This window comes from Stenella coeruleoalba, assembly GCF_951394435.1.
Source record: "Stenella coeruleoalba genome assembly, chromosome: 15".
In the NCBI taxonomy this organism is placed as follows: domain Eukaryota; kingdom Metazoa; phylum Chordata; class Mammalia; order Artiodactyla; family Delphinidae; genus Stenella; species Stenella coeruleoalba.
This window is the reverse complement of record NC_137161.1, coordinates 84,455,820-84,472,380: the sequence shown is the minus strand read 5'-3', so window position 1 is coordinate 84,472,380 and position 16,561 is coordinate 84,455,820. Positions and strand designations below refer to the sequence as shown.

General features: G+C 54.9%; 1 protein-coding gene across 3 annotated transcripts in view; it reads left to right on the top strand.

Moving 5' to 3' along the window:
- WIPI2 (WD repeat domain, phosphoinositide interacting 2) overlaps nucleotides 1–13,979 on the top strand; it is a 34,605-nt gene extending 20,626 nt beyond the window's left edge. For 2 of the 3 annotated variants that reach the window (XM_079944849.1, XM_079944848.1), the window contains 9 exons: nucleotides 206–302; nucleotides 768–865; nucleotides 1,262–1,354; nucleotides 4,221–4,291; nucleotides 5,956–6,063; nucleotides 6,887–7,051; nucleotides 8,102–8,209; nucleotides 9,024–9,154; nucleotides 9,976–13,975. In XM_079944849.1, coding sequence (XP_079800975.1) covers nucleotides 206–302; nucleotides 768–865; nucleotides 1,262–1,354; nucleotides 4,221–4,291; nucleotides 5,956–6,063; nucleotides 6,887–7,051; nucleotides 8,102–8,209; nucleotides 9,024–9,154; nucleotides 9,976–10,088 — 984 coding nt within the window. In that variant the 3' untranslated portion in view covers nucleotides 10,089–13,975. Of the gene's footprint in view, nucleotides 1–205; nucleotides 303–767; nucleotides 866–1,261; nucleotides 1,355–4,220; nucleotides 4,292–5,955; nucleotides 6,064–6,886; nucleotides 7,052–8,101; nucleotides 8,210–9,023; nucleotides 9,155–9,975 lie in introns of all 3 variants that reach the window. The other variant, XM_079944850.1, reaches the window with a different exon arrangement.
- Nucleotides 13,980–16,561: the final 2,582 nt, after the last annotated feature.

The window sequence follows — 16,561 nt, the reverse complement described above, 5'->3', positions numbered from 1 at the left end:
AGGTCCTGGTAGAGCCGGCGGAAGCAGTTGTGGGTACAGACGCCACCCTGGGCGAGCGGGGACTGTGCCATGAGCACCCAGGGCAAGGGTTCCGGAAGGGACACGGCGTCTTGGTGCAGGAGTCCGCTAACTGGAGGTCGGGAGCGAGCGTCGTACCGGCTCTGCCTCACGTTTGGTTTTCCGTGTTTCGCTGTGTCTTTTCCAGAGGCTGATCGTGTGCCTGGAGGAGTCTCTGTACATACACAACATCCGGGACATGAAGGTGCTGCACACCATCCGGGAGACGCCCCCGAACCCCGCAGGTGAGCACGTGGGGCCAGGCGGTCTGCCTTGCTAAGAGCTGTCAGTCCGGGAGACGCCCCCGAACCCCGCAGGTGAGCACGTGGGGCCAGACGGTCTGCCTTGCTAAGAGCTGTCAGTGAGAGGGATGTCCTTCTCTTTTTAGGTTCCACAGATTTTAAAAGGATTGATCTTAAAGCAAGCTACCGTCCTTCTGGCTCTGGTCTTGTGACCACATAAATTGTTGGTTCGGTCAGCCTCCAATTTTGAGGTTTCTAACCAGTTCCAACCAAAGGGCGTTAGTCTGTTTTTACAGTCCTGCTGTCACCTACGGTGGCAGTATGGGGCGTGTGGAACTTAAAACCCAGTGATACGGCGACCAAGGTCGCGTCAGAGCTCCCCTTGATTTCTGTGTTCTTGCTAAGTGACGAGTTCTGGTGACACTTGGAGGATCTGACCCGCGTTTGTTCCTCGTGTGTTGCTCGCAGGCCTGTGTGCGCTGTCGATCAACAATGACAACTGTTACCTGGCGTATCCAGGCAGCGCGACCATCGGGGAGGTGCAGGTCTTCGACACCATCAACCTGGTGAGGGTCTTTGGTCCTTGGAGAGCTCTTTACAGCACCCCTGCTTCCTAAGAGGAGGGCCAAGGGGCCTCTGCCCTCCTCGTTTCTTGGGCATCGTTTCCACTGCCACCCTCTCCGTCGCCGAGCAGGTCCGAGTCATCCTGCCTCCGGACGTGTTCCTGTCCCCGCGGTGCTGCACGCCTAGTGGCACAGTGCTAGAAACAATGGAGAAAACCGTAAAACTCCACGGAGACATTGCTTTGCTTATTTTTAAAAGGTTTTGAGCAGCATTTCCTTGGACCCCTCACCCCTGGTTAATCAGGGGGATTTGGCGTCTGTGTTAACCGTGCTGGTAGTAACAGCCGGTGGGCAGCGCAGGGCACGGTAGTCATGGTGTCTCTTTACCCTTCCTTCCAGAGAGCTGCAAACATGATCCCGGCTCACGACAGCCCTTTAGCCGCACTGGCCTTCGACGCCAGCGGAACCAAGCTCGCCACTGCTTCCGAGAAGGTAAGGCTGCTGCAGCCCTGTGGAAAACTGGGTCACCTCTGTTCACACAGTTAGTTTGCTAACCAGCAAAGCAGTTTTGTACCAGCTAGCTCACATCCAGGCACAGTCCACGGCCTGGAGGGCGGGTGCGGGGAGAGACAAGGCAGGGCTCCACGGCCGCACTCGCCTCGGTGGAGCACGTGTCACGGCTGTACGTGTTCAGCTGTCATTTACTTAGCCATCCTTCTGGGATGGTTTAGTGTTTCCAGTATTTCAGCTGTATTAATATATATTTATAGTAGTAATTTTTTTTTTTTTTTTTTTTGCGGTACACGGGCCTCTCACTGCTGTGGCCTCTCCCGTTGCGGAGCACAGGCTCCGGACGCGCAGGCTCAGCGGCCATGGCTCACGGGCCCAGCCGCTCCGCGGCATGTGGGATCTTCCCAGACCGGGGCACGAACCCGCGTCCCCTGCATTGGCAGGCGGACTCTCAACCACTGCGCCACCAGGGAAGCCCTATAGTAGTAATTTGAATATAGATAGAGTATGTAAGTCTTACGTATAAACTTTTCATGGTCACCTCTAAACATTAACATGAGTTTCCAGTGAGAAGGATTTTGGGGTAAGGGGACATGGCCCTTTTTAAGCTCCCTGCACGGAGGACAAAACGGCTTGGGCATCCCTTCCGTGTGCCCCCTTCTCTTGGCCCCGTGACCCTGGTGGGCCCTTGTCCTCTCCCAGCTCAGCTGCTGTGTCTTCTCCCTTCTCTGCCTGCTCGACGTTCTCCTGGCTCATTGCTCTGTTCTCAGTGCCCACTGCCTAGTTTACTTTGATGCTTTCTCACTGAAAACCTAAAGGAGCCCCCTCCTAAGTCACCTCTCCCCTGGAACCAGCCACCCAAACGAGGTACATAAACGTCGGCTTGCTTCTCTGCCTTTCCCGCGTGGGTCTGGACCCTCACACCCACTTTCTGTGATAACGATACTACTGTTTATGGGTCACTCACCAGACCCTTGATGTTCATTTACCTCATTGACCCCCTTGGTAAGGTAAACCTTTCCCTACTTCATATTGAGGGCTCAGAGAGGTTAAGTCGTCGGTCCAGGGTCACCCAGCTGGGCAGCGACAAAGGAACTGGACTCCAAGCCTGACTGTTCTGAACACTGTGCTGGGTAATCACAGCGTCACCTTGTCCTTTTCTTCTCCCCTGGGAGGATCACGACAGCCACGAAACTCTGTTATCCCTTGATTAATCAGTCTTAATCTTTATGACCTTTTATTAGGTATTAAGAGGCCTTAAAGCACTTCATGGGATTTCAAGGCTAGTAAAAATAGAACATTTTTTTTCTGGGATTTAAAGAGCAAACGCTTAATTTCACAAATTGCAGTTTGTGACCTTAGACCACCAGTGGCCTTCTCGGCACTGCTGTGTACTAGGTGCTGGGGCTTCGCCGAGGAGTGTGGCTTAATCCTGTTTTCGAGGAACTGCACAGGCTGTGACCCCCAGCTCTTAATTAGTCTTACACAGTAGGTATGCCGTTAAGAACATATCTAAATCTAAAAGTTTAGGCTGCAAAGGACAAAACCTTTGCCATGGTTATTTTTGGATAACCAAAAGTACAAACTTGGCGTCCTTCTGTCCAGAGAATCATTGTCTTTATTAATATTTTCCAAAAGGGGCCCATTTTATCTCCGGCGTGGTCTCTGGTGGCTGCGCAGCGTCCTGTTATATGAATTTACCACAGTTTATTAATAGTTCCTGATGCTGTACATTTGGGTTGGTCATAGGTTGGGGTTTTTGTTTTCCTGTTTATAAACATGTCAGGTAATCTCAGTGCTTCTTAAATTTAACCTTCTAAAATTTGTACAGTATGAGGTTAAACGTCTAATAACTCTCCTACCCCAGAGATTCGAGATGCTGCCTGTTTTAAGGTGTTTCCATTCTGCTCTGTCAGACTGTCTCTGTGTTAGTCTGTTACTGTAGCTTGTAGTTTTCTTTTAATATTTAGATGTTGAAAGTACCACTCATTTTCACGTACTTGGCTGTCCTGTCTCACCAACTCACCCAGATGCCCAGGTCCTGCCCCGCATCCACACAAGCCCTGGGAATTTGGGGGGAGGGGTGGGGAGATCTGCATGTTAACAGCATGTCATTCCCCTGCCCGATGTGATGTGCTGCAGCTCCCCGTTTAGTCAGATTTTCTTCTGTCCTGGTTGTAGACCTTTTCTTGGTGTAGGTCTTCCATTTTGTAAGTTTGGCTTCATTCCTTTTTAGGCAATTAAGTAACATTTCCAGGTATTCAGTTGCTAATCAGCGCTTGATCAGTGGCTCCACTTAAAAGAGGGGCCTCCGGGCTTCCCTGGTGGCGCAGTGGTTGAGAGTCCGCCTGCCGATGCAGGGGACACGGGTTCGTGCCCCGGTCCGGGAGGATCCCATGTGCCGCGGAGCGGCTGGGCCCGTGAGCCATGGCCGCTGAGCCTGCGCGTCCGGAGGCTGTGCTCCGCAACTCAGGTCCACGGCAGTGAAAGCTCCGAGTCTTAACTGCTGGACTGCCAGGGAATTCCCAGGGTGGATTTTTAATAGTTTAAACCTCAGATGGCTTAGGGAAAATAGAACTATTGTATTCCAGCTTTGACTTCAAGGCCCTTAGTGTTTAGAAGAAGTAGTGAGTTAAAGTGGGTTGACGTCATATTATCACGTGAACAGTGGAGCAGGGCGTGCTCTGGTGAGGGCCTGTCAAGTGTGAAGGGGGTGCAGGGGCCCCCGAGGCCCCCTGGCCCAGGGCAGCTGTCATCACTCCGTCCACTAAGGTCTGATGTGCAGGAAATACAAACCTGATGCTACCCAGCTAAAATTCCTTTTTCTTTCCTTCTTTCCCTATCACAGGGGACCGTGATTAGGGTATTTTCCATTCCAGAAGGACAAAAGCTCTTCGAGTTCCGGAGAGGAGTGAAGAGGTAAAGTGCGTAAAGCTCCAAAACGGATTCTGGAGCTTCAGCTCAGATTTCACTCTCATGCTCTCGTGGAAACTCAGACACTGGGGTCCCAGTTCAGTGACCAGCCGCTTCAGCCCAGCTGAGTGGTCAGGTGGGGTTTGGAAGTCTTGTTGTGGGAGGTTAGAGGGACATTTTTATCAGAGCAAACTGGGTTTTGTTTGTCCGTGATTCCCCCGAACGCAGAGCGGTGGCCGGATGGCCCGGGGTTGTGGAAGGATGAGCTCGCCCAGGCGGGCGGGGCGAGTGCAGCCGGGGGCTCCTGACCTGGTCAGCAGCTCTCCTCCCCTCAGGCTCTGCTCGGAAACCTGTAACCAGCGCCCCCGGCTCCCCAGCACTCCGGCAGATAGCTTTGGCCCTTATAGTAGTTTCCTTCTTTCTAAAGAAACACCAAGCCACAGTCACCGCACGGCGCTCCGTCCGCTTCCCCATCTGCAGTACCGGTCTCCTCAGACCGGGGAACACCCTTCTCCAGGTCCCTCCCACTGGCGATGCTTGGCCTTCAGTGCCACACACAGCAGGGCCGGCCTCTCCCCGTGCGGCCCCACCCGGGTCACCATCCAGCCTCGCGCTCGCCTTGGGCTCTGCTCTTGTCCCTGGGCTCTATCCTTCAGACTTGAGCCCCGCCTGTCGTTCTTTGAAGATGGGAGTATCGTGGGAGCTGTTTAGAGCCTCTCAGGGTCGTCTTCTTGCCCCTGGGATTGGCTCCAGACCCCGAAAGGCCTTGGATTTCAAGGCCTTCCAGCATCCTTCCTTTCCAGCTGTGGTTGGTTTCCCTTCCCCGTCGCTCCCAGCTCCTCAGGAGAGGAACCTCTGTCTCCATGGAGGTCATGGCTGTTACCTGCCGACTCCTTAACCTCTGGGTCTGTTGAGTGTCCCTGGGGAGGCCTTTCCCGACCTCCCGCGGAAATAGCATTTCCCTCCGAGCTCCTGTAGCACCTTCCACTAAACTTCTCAGTCCCTTGCTTGCGGTGAATTGAGTTCCTGCTCACACCTCCCTCCGGGCTCCACTGAGGCAAAAATCATATCCTGAGCCTTAGCACAACGCCAGGTGCGTCGTGAGCTCTCGTAAATATGTATTGAATTGAGTAAAGCCCTTGACTGTTGACAGGGCTGAATACATCTTGCATTTCTAGGGTTACGAGGAAATGTAGGTTTGTTTGGTGGCTTTGGGATTTTAACAGGTAAACTGTAGAGTCTTAAGTTTATCGAAAGTTTGCTTTTAAACATTATCAATGTTGCCAGTTTACCCTCTTCCGTGTTAAGAGTTGCTATATCTCAATTATTGGGTTCTTTTACTAAGCTTAGTGCTGTAAAGCCAGCCTCATTCAGCTAAAAATGGTTTAGTGAAGTCCTGATTCCCTTAGGTACGTGAAATCTCAAAGAGTTAACCACATAAGGATCTATTAAAGGGTTACTCGTACTTGATGTCACCTTTCAGACATTCTGCTTCCTTGAACACATGTTTTGAGGGGGTGACTAGAAAGGAATAAGAAAGATACCAGTAGCCCCACATGTGCCTGTCACGGGGCCCTTCCTTCGCTGCGACTTTCGTGAAGTCCCCGGGGGCACTGCTGGTTGCACTCTGTGCCCAGAAAACAGTGTGACTCGGGCCTCCCTCGCCCCAGGTGTGTGAGCATCTGCTCCCTGGCCTTCAGCACGGACGGCGTGTTTCTGTCCACCTCCAGCAACACGGAGACTGTGCACATCTTCAAGCTCGAGACTGTGAAAGAAAAGTGAGTCTCAGAGGTGCATTTGTTCAGGTAACGCAGAGCGGTTCGTCCGCCGACTGGGTGGACACGTGAGCGCTGTCCTGCTGGCTCCGGGTTGAGCAGCGCCACGTCCGGGCTCAGCAGCGGGGCAGGTGGAGTATGGAATGCATGGTGGGCGGCCCGTGAGGCCCCGAGGGCGGTCCCCTCAGCGCCTCTTCCCACAGCCCTTCTGAGAGGGCTGCCCTGGGAGGGCTGCTTGCCCCCCTGCTGCACAGAGGCTGTTTCCATTTGTGAAGCGGTTGGTTTGAATTACGTATTGCTGCAGTGGGCGTGCATGGCAGCGGGTGTGGTCCTTACCTTTTCTCTTACACTTGATGACCGTGCAGTAGGATCAGTCTTGTTTGTTTATAGTGTGTCTTACCCTAAGGAACGTTTGGGATGACTTACAAGCATACATACACGGTGGATAGCAGCAGAGATGGGCTACGGGAAAGTGGCAGCTGGGGTTTGTGTGGCTGAGGTTTTTGGAGACTCCCCGTTAGAAAGATTGGGGCGGGGGACTCTGGATTTGGCCCTCGTGTCCTCACATAGGCTACAGAGCAGGGAGTTAATCGTTTGCCATCATCTAAGGTGGCCACTAGGGAGGGGCCTCAGGGCCCCTCGGAGGACACGCTCTGTAATGTCCCCAGGGTCCCGAGAGGTCATCGCTTCCTGTGCCCCCTCTTCCCTGAAGTCTGGGAAATTTCTCTTGAGTTTGGGGGCTGATCCTTGCCTCGGTGAGACTGGGACGTGGTCGTTCTCAGTGAAGGGCCCAGCCTTGTATGCCTGACAGCGTTCCTCCTTCCAGGCCTCAGGAGGAGCCCACCACCTGGACCGGCTACTTCGGGAAGGTGCTCATGGCGTCCACCAGCTACTTGCCCTCCCAAGTGACAGAAATGTTCAACCAGGGCAGAGCCTTTGCCACAGTCCGCCTGCCTTTCTGTGGCCACAAGAACATCTGTGCGCTGGCCACGTGAGTAGAGTGGGCGCCGCCTCTGGACCCACCCCCATCCCCCGCGCATGCAGCTGGGAGCCAGGTCGCGGGGCGCCGGGGACTGTGGCGGTGTGGCGCCAGGATAACCTGCAAACCTAGACCTTGGATTTAGGCAAGAGTCACAGGAGCGGGGGGGGATCGTGAGGTGGGCCTGTGCTGTTTGTGGACCCTGGTGCTGTCTCTGCGGTGTCGGAGCCTCACATCTTCCTCTTTCTGTTCTTGTTGAGAACGTTTAGAAAAACATCATTAGGTCAAGACCACGTGAGAGCGCCGGTATTTAACCCTTGGTCCTCCAGCGCCAGCGCCTCACGAGGTTCAAGGCCCTCGTGTAGCCGAGTCAGCTGCAGGCCGCACAGGGCCTCTCTGAGCCTCACTGTGATAGTCCCAGTACAGCCACGCAAGAAAAGACTGGGGCTTCCCTGGTGGCGCAGTGGTTGAGAGTCCGCCTGCCGATGCAGGGGACACGGGTTCGTGCCCCGGTCCGGGAGGATCCCACATGCCGCGGAGCGGCTGGGCCCATGAGCCATGGCCGCTGAGCCTGCGCGTCCAGAGCCTGTGCTCCGCAACGGGAGAGGCCACAACAGTGAGAGGCCCGCGTACCGCAAAAAAAAAAAAAAAAAAAAGATTGTCTTGAAAATTCAGTGAGAGCACATCTGCACGATTCCATGGATCTCAGAAACATTCTTCTACATCGTTTTTATCCACTTTGCATCGTTGAAATGTTTATGAAAATATCTACCGTTAGTAATCACAGAAACCACGAAACTGATTTTGTTTCCACCTGTTCTCCTGTGGGCCTCAGTGTTTATTCACACCAAGTTCCCCCTGGCCTTGGTGTTACGGCCTCAGGTAGCACAGCGGAAGCGATCCTTATTCTCTTACACGTGGACAGTATGTTGAGTTCATGAAACTAAATCTGCTCGTTTGGGGCAGGGGGGTTCTTCCCCGGCCAGGCTAAAAGCTGCTGGTTTAATGAGAACTTTGTGAAAGTTTCAGGCTTAGAATTCGGTTGCTTTTCATTCTCACTAGAATCCAGAAGATTCCCCGATTGCTGGTGGGAGCCTCGGACGGGTACTTATACATGTACAACCTGGACCCCCAGGAGGGGGGAGAGTGCACCTTGATGAAGCAGCACAAGTGAGTTGGCTACACCGCGGCCACACCTCCTCCAAGTGGTCAGGCTGCTGCTGGGCGCCTGTTGGGGGTTTGCTCATTTCCCCAGAAGCCGGGGATGCAAAGGGACGTGTCCCAGCGCAGCCGCCTGTGCTGCGTGGGAGCTTCGCTCTGCCAGACGGAATTCCATGGGGGTACGGAGCCCGCTCTCCACGCCTCTGCCCGTTTCCGGCTCAGTAGCCAGGCAGAGACAGGAGCGGCCGGTGCGCACTGTCCTCCCTGTGGAGGGGCCTGTGGGCCTCTTCCTTGGAACCGGGTCCACTAGGGATGCAGCTCAGCACTGCGCACAGCAGGGATGGCCCCAGGGTGCGTCCACAACGCAGGGCACGTTCTCTGAGAGCCTGCTGTCTCACTGAGATGCAGCTTTTCTCTTTGAAAAGAAGGAATTAATATGAGTCAGTTGGAAGGTAGTGCAGTTGGATTTTCTGTTTTTGCTTTTTTTCTTAAACAGTGATACCGTAATACCCTTACAGTCAGGGTGAACGTGGGGGTGATTTTGTTTTTTCCATAGTGTATTCTGTTTATGTTCAGTCTTTAAAAATGCGATGAGATTGCCTTCCTAGGTACAGCTTTTTCCATCAGACTCAGCGTGTACAAATGCCCGTGAACAGACTCGCGGGGGTCACTCCACGGTCAGCGCAGTGTGACGAGCGCATGCGTGTTCCTCCCGCGAGGGGCCTTTGCCTTGTGGCCGCAGGTCCATCCCAGCTGGCCCACGGGCTGTGTTGTCCTCGTGCCCCTGACTGTCCCTGCTGTCATTTTTTCTCTCCCCTTCCAGGTTGGACGGCAGCATGGAGACGACCAACGAGATCTTAGACTCCACGTCCCACGACTGCCCCTTGGTGACGCAGACGTACAGCACGGCCGTGGCCAAGGCTCCTCACGTGCCTTCGTCCCCAACGGCACTGGGTAAGGGCTGCGGACGGGCCTGGAAGGCAGATCAGGCCAGGCCCGTGGGTCTCGTGCTTCCTGCTCTCGCTCTCACCAGGGCTGCCCGCCTGCCTCTTGCCACGGGGACAGGGCAGGGGCGGGGGCAGGGGCGCTGAGACAGGCCAGCTGCTATAAAGTGCGGTTGTCAAGGCCTCGCGAGGCTGAGTTCGTTTTCTCCATCTTTGAAGAAGCGGCAGTCCTCGTGGTTTTGGGTGCACATGGATTGTTCCCTGCTTGCCGCCCCTCAGCTGAAAAGCTGCCCTGCACCCTCAGTCCTTACCCTCCCGGCTGCGGAATCACTCAGCAGGCAGGCCCTGCTGGGAGGCGGGCAGGACGGAGCGGGGAGGCCCTCGGGCAGACACGCACAGCGGAGACCGGGGCGCCCTGTGAGCCGTCTCCCCCCAGGCCCACCGGGACCTCACCCGGATGGTGCTGTGGTTGCTCACGCTGCGACGTCCTTGCTCACTGTTTTACTCTTAGAGATGAAGGCCTCTTACGGTTAGGGGAGGCTGTGTCCCTGTCGCTGTCCTCAGCGTCCCCCTGCTCACCAAGGCTGGTTTGCAGCCTGTGCACCAGGGCCCTGTTACCATGCCCGCTCCTTTCTGGCCTTCGTGGGTCTTGGAAGGTCAGCGACTTCCTCTTGAGGTGCCTGAGGCTGTAGGGAGCTTGCTGGTCAGGGGAGAGGCAAGAATTCCAAGCCCCGTGGGCTCTGAGCTCCCCACTGGCCCAGGTCCCGCCTCGGGTGTGGCCTCGAGGTCTCCCGCCCGTGGCCCGGCCTGAAGCGCCCGCTCTCTCCGCAGCCTACGCAGACGAGCTGGGCGCGGTGGGCGGCGCAGGCCTGGAGGACGAGGCCCGCGCCCTGCGGCTGGAGGACGACAGCGAGCAGCCTCCCATGATCCTCCGGACAGACTGACCGTGACCTGTGAGAACGCTGGCTGACAGAGGACTTTGCGTCATGCTGCTATGAACTTTGACCTGAGTTGGGGGAGAGAATGGCAGAGACTTCAAGAGGAAAAAAAGATTGTAGCTGTAGTCTCGCTCCATACTGTCGAGAAATACATTGGTTTCACTTCAGTGGCTTTTAATCCTGCTTATGAATTTCAGCTTTTTGTTGGTTTTCTCATTTTGCCAAAATTAACTGTTTGGTGAAGCCCTTGAAACCGCCTTGCTTTGCATGTATTAATGTGCCGATCCAGCCTGGGAGAGCCACTTCCTAACCACCTGCAGGCGTTTGGGTTTTCAATCTGTACAGACTGAGGAGCGGCCCCGAGAAGGCAGCAGCGACCGGAGCGGGTCCGGCGGGGCCGGGTGGCGACCTGGAGGGGGTCCCCTCTCCCTAGAGCCCCTCCGGGACCGTTTTCCCCGTTTTATTTTGTTAATTAAATTCTTTCCAAATTGGATTTTTCTGGGGTTTCTTCTGCGGTGGATTTTTGTTTCTGGTCTTGTTTTCCACGTGGGTGTTAGAAGAGAGAGGTTCTTCCCAACATTGAAAACCTTTTTCTCTGATAGCACGTGAGCTTGAAAGACCGCCAAGGAGCAACAGAGTGAGGGAAGGCCACGTAGGTAAATCATCTGGTCTTTGCTGTGATCTTCCTGTTGGACAACTGTGTGTGTGTTTTTTTGTTTTGTTTTTTTTTTTGCGGTACGCGGGCCTCTCACTGTTGTGGCCTCTCCCGTAGCGGAGCACAGTCTCCGGACGCGCAGCCTCAGTGGCCATGGCTCACGGGCCTAGCCGCTCCATGGCATGTGGGATCCTCCCAGACCGGGGCACGAACCCGTGTCCCCTGCATCGGCAGGTGGACTCTCAACCACTGCGCCACCAGGGAAGCCCCATGTGTGTGTTTTTGTGTTTGTTTTTTTAAGGAACATTTGTAGCTGCTTCTTTGCCCATAAAGCACAGAATTCAAATGTGATAGGCACCTGAATTGTGCTCTTAGCTCGAGCTCCATTGTCTGGGGGGGGGTCCTTCCTACCTGTGTCAGGAGGAGGTGAGAGGAAGCTGGCTGGAGACATCTTGCTTACAGGGTGACCTGGGCCTATCTGTTTTCGTCTTCAAAATTGATCAGCAAAAGTGATGAGAGATTGTGGTCACAAGCTCAGTGTTTGCCTGGCTTCCCTTCTCATTCTCATAGAATTTAAACAACCTCAAATACCTCGAACTCTGCATTCCAAACCAAGACACGTAGTAGTTAAAGTTTTGAGGGATTTTAAGAGGAGTTGGCGGCATAAAAGTGGGTTCTGGCTTTTTGGGGACGGTGATGGTTAAGGCTGGAAGCGGAAAAGCGACAGTGTCTGCCTTCCCTCTTTGAACAGAGGAAGGGTCTGCGGTGTCTGTTCCGGGTTGTGTGTGTACCTGGGTTGTGGCGGTCGAGTGGCTCGTGACGGGGAAGCAGTTGTCAAACTGACTGCCCCCGTCCAGTGCCCAGCTCCGAGGTCAGTCCCCGAGCGTCAGGCTGTTGTCGAGTGGTTGGCCCGGTGGCGGGGTGCCCGGGGCGCATGTGACCGCAGCAGAAATCTGCAGCAACGCTCGTTGTGGCAGCCATGTGAAGTGCTACGTTAGAGGAGAAGGTGGGAACACAGTCAGCTTTCCCCCAGAGCCTCTGTGCATCTGCCCTGGATCCCTGACAAAACAGGAAGCCCCGGCGATGGGTCTGGTACCCGGGCCCCTGCTGAGCCCTGAGCGAGGACAGAGGGGCCCGGCGGCCCCGTCCACCCGGCCGTGCCTGGAGCTCCCTCCCTCTCTGTCTCTTGAAGCAGGCTCGGCGTCCAGCTCCTTAGTGTCGGGGTGTCCGTGGCTGCTGTGTTGCCCAGGAAGAGAGCAGCCTCCCTGTCAACTGGTCCCGGCCCTGCTGGTCGACTCCACGCTTGGGGTGATTGGGGGAATCAGATCTGCTTCGCCAGGTTTCTCTTGTGAAAGGCACGTGGTTTCGTCGTTCTTTGGGGTCAGTCATCCCAGCAGACGGGGTCAGCGTCAGTTCCCCCCGCCGTGGGGCCCAGCTGGCCCAGGCACTGTCTTCTCGGACATGAGAGCTCTTTGCTCGCCCGGGTCACTGTGACCTGCGCGCCGCCGAGAGGGGGTCCGAGGATTCTTGGTTGAGAAGAACTGAAAGGATGGGTGGGTGTTTGCTGACCAGCCTCTGGAGGGGTGAGCGCCCCTGCACTTCCCTTTGCCTTTTCCGTTGCCCAAGCATATCCCTTCCTCTGCTCCACGTGGGTCTGAGTCCCAGCGTCACCGGCCTGAGGCCCCTGCAGGAGACTTGGACAGGAAGGCCAGAGGCCGCTGACTGGTCGACAGCAGGACTCTGCCAGGACGAGGGGGGACTCAGCCAGACCCAGCAGAACACGTGTCCTGGGTGGCTGAACCCCCAAACTACACACCAGTGTTAATTTTTTATGTCATAGTTTTCCAAACTTAAGATTACTTGTCACTGCCGGGAAACTTGATGGACTTGGCGTGCATCGGGACCAGCTCTTTTGTACTTTCTAAATGATGGGGCCAAGCGGCAGCTTGAACCTGGAGGTAAGGACTGAATTCAGCCCCCGATTCTACCACTGCTGGCGGTGGCACCTGGAGCCTCGGGCTCTGGACTGGACAGCGGGAGCCGTCCCTGCCTCACGGCTCTCGCGACGTGTAACTCGAAGTGGGCGCCCAGCCAGCATTGAAACAGAAACCCGTCTTACGGAACTGAACGCATCGTTTTCCTTCAGCTCTGGTTCCTGAGCACAAAGCCGGTGGGAATCGGTATAAACCACTTCCGCACACCAGGTTCTGTGTGGTTCCCTTTCATCCCCTGACGCCCAGAGCAGTGGGTGGACATGGGCATCGGTCTGGAGACTTGCCAAGTCTCGGACGCCAGCACCACCCATGTGGCTACGGTTCACCACCCGGCCCTGGGGCCTGCGCTCTCGTCCCAGCACAAACCCCCTTCCGGCCGAGACAGGACATGAACTCCTGCCTTCCTGGTGTCGCCTGGAGCGTCCAGCCCTGCCCTCTGTCAGGGCTCGCAGCCCAGGAGTGGGCGACCGAGCTCTGCCTGTTCACGGGTTCATTTGGGGAGGAGAGAAGAGAGAGAATCTCGTCTCCCCCACGGCCAACAGTGACCACGTGCTGAAAAGACGAGAAGTGCCCAGGTCCCTGCTTAGCAAAGGAGCACAGGACGGCCAGCAATGGGGTCATCTTCCCGGCCTGTTGCCAGCCAGCAGCTGCTGTTCCAGTGATGCGCTGGCGCGGGGCTGCCCGTGAGCCATGCTCGGGGGTGGTGTTTGTCCCCCATCCCCCCAAAAAATCTCTGTAGGTCCTCTTTTGCATGCAGGGAATGACGGGATCTCTGGTTTTAAATGTCCATGTGAAACCGTGGCTAGCACAGCTGAGAATCCAAATACGTCATTTTACAAGTGTACTTAATCATTCTTAAGCTCCAGGTGGGTGGGCTGAAAACTTGGGCTTGGGATGGTGTCAGAAATGTGAAAACAAAGTGCACGCAAGCCACTGGCATTTGGTTTGGGGGACGCTTTACACAGGAGTCTCTTCGTGAGTAACTTATTTCTTACTGAAAACGTGTAATGATTGCTAATAGCCAAGCAGACAGATTTCACTGCTGTGTATTTTAGTTCTTACCCAGGTCAAAATCCTTGGCCCGTGTTGTACCTTTTTATTCTGTGGATTTTGTGAAGCACAAAAAACATTGGACTTGGAGGCGTGACCAGCCCTTAGCCTTCCCTAAGGTATCTGACCAGAAAAGTCTTTAATTTGGGAGAATTAAATCTTTTTGAAGCTCCGAGTTTAAAGAGACTGTTTTGATTCCTCAGCCCTGTATTTTCCTTCTTTACTGAGACGTAATTTAATTATTCCTTCTTACGTTTCCCTTATCGGGAGCCTGTCGTATGCACTGCCAGTATGCATGGGGGGAGGGCGGGGTGTGTCTGTATGTGTGTGATTGTACGTGTCTACGCCGTGGTTGTGCTTACTGGTAACATTCCATACCACATTGGACCAGAAGCCCCATTAATGCTGGTAGCATTTTATAACTGCATTAAGAAATTAAAACCTAGGACTCCCCTGGTGGCACAGTGGTTAAGACCCCGCGCTCCCAATGCAGGGGGACCGGGTTCAATCCCTGCTCAGGAAACTTTAGATCCCACATGCATGCCATAACTAAGAGTTCGCATGCCGCAACTAAGACCCGGTGCCACCAAATAAATAAATAAATAAATATTTTTTTTAAAAAAGGCAAGAATGACTTGACTGTCATTCTTGGCTTTCAAAAAAAAAAAAACCTGTGTTGTTTGTTTTCATCGATTCATTGCCTACTCACAGGCCATACGGCTCATTTGTACCATATTTAAATGCACTGTCACTCTACTTAGAATATTATAGCGAAACAGCAGGATCCTGCAGCCCAGCTGAGATCTTATAAAGCTGTGCGTCCAGAATTGATTTTCATCCTTTGCGAAATAGGTTATACGCTTCTTTCTACTGGAATTCTTGGCCTTATCTGAAAGATGAGAAGAAAAAACCCGAGTCTCACAGGACGGTGGGATTAAGCAGGTATGTGCTCCTGGTGTCCCTGAGGCAGCGTGACTGTTGGTGGAGATCATTAGCCTGTGAGTGATGGGGCGGAGACAAGATGAACCCGCTCTGCTCACGTCTGTTCTGATTAAAAGGGCTGGTTTGGTGGCTTCCTTTAGGAGTACATCCTTTTTTTTTTTATTGTGGCCGTGCTGTGTGGCTTGCAGGAGCTTAGTTCCCCGACCAGGGATTGAGCCCGGGCCCTGGCAGTGGAAGCGCGGAGTCCTGACCACTGGACCACCAGGGAAGTCCCTGGAGCAGATCCTTCTGTCACGGAATTGCTGTGTCACAAATCTCCCTCCGGGTTGGAGAATCCATTCCTTTTATATCAAAACCAAGAAACGTGTTGTGTCTGTGCTACTGAATAAGGCATGAGTGACACCAGCCGGGGAGGTTGAAAGGCCAGCTGCTCGTAGCTGCTGGAGTTGCGTCCGTGCCTGAGATCTTTGAGGCCGGCCCCCTCGTGGCCGCCATCCTCTCGGAGGAGACACCTGGGGCAGCCTTCTACTTCTTACGAGACTCCATGAGTCTTTCCTGATTTCCTCATGTGCTGATTTTGGTTCCTGTCGAAGGGAGAGCATTTGTGATTTTCTTCCTACTGTATTAAATTACGTTTTTTAGAGGCGAAACACAACGAGGTACCCGAGTTCCTTTAGAACAGCCAGGTGTTTTCCTCAAGTGAGTGTGAAGGCGGATGACGGGGGGGTGGGGGGAGAAGGGCGCCCTTTTCCTCCCTGGAGGAGGTCCCGTTGCCCCCACTGTCCACCTTCCCCGACGGAGTTAGCGCCTCATCCCCGCGGGCTCGGGCTGGTGGGGGGGGTCACACTGCCATCTGCACACGGCTGGGAGCTGGGCCTGTAGGGAATAGAGCACCTGGCATAACAAGGCGAAGTGCGTCCTAAGCAGAGGGTGTTATAAACTCCAACCACCGTCTTTTGAGATGGTGCCCTTGGGATGCTCTGTTCAAACCAGCTTTTCAGAGACAGAGCTCTAGAACAAGCCCTTCAGTAAAATCAAGTGAGTTTTAAACCAGAAGCCCTTGGCAGGTCCCCTGCCCGTGTCATCACCGCTGTCCCTGCGGCAACGGGGAATAACAACCGGACGGCTCTCAAACAGCCGCGCTTCCGCCCATGTGCAGCCCCGGGTGATGCTGGTCACCGTCTTCTCCCACCTCGTTCTCGCTCATCGCGTGGCCTCCCGGGAGGTGGTGCGAGGACAGGTGGGCGTTGTCACCAACTGGGTTCGGCGAGGGCGCGGGGATCTGGAGGCTGTGACCTCTTGGGGGAAACAGCCAGTGCGGGAAGCAAAAGGAGCGATGCTGCTGTGGGCAGGTCCCCGCCACCTGTGCTTTCCAAGGGAACCTGCTTCTGCGTCCCTTCCCTTCCGCCAGGCCCGGGCAGCGTCACAGGAGGAGAAACGCGTGTCCTTATCCTGCGTGTTTGGGGCTCGGCTGTGCCCCCGTGTGTTTAGGGGTCCCGCAGCCTCGCAGTTCCCCCCTCGGCCCGCTCCGTTCACCTGCGAGGGCAGTGTGCAGAGTTCCCTAGTTCTGCGGTCGCTGTGCTCTTTTCCAAATAAAAAGTGTGAATATATTTGAAACTATGAAAATCTTCTGGTTCACAGTTAGGCTACAGTTAAGGGCACTTCCTTGGAATTCAGGGTAAGGCTTTTCCTCTGGGCAGCGGCTGCAACAGAAGCCACCGCCCCTGGCACCCCGTGGACCCCCAGCCCCTCGGTGAGGCTGGGCCCGATGCTGTCTCCCAGCCGCGTGCCCTTACATCCTCCGCGGCGCAGATCCCAACGCGAGAAGCGAGACGCGC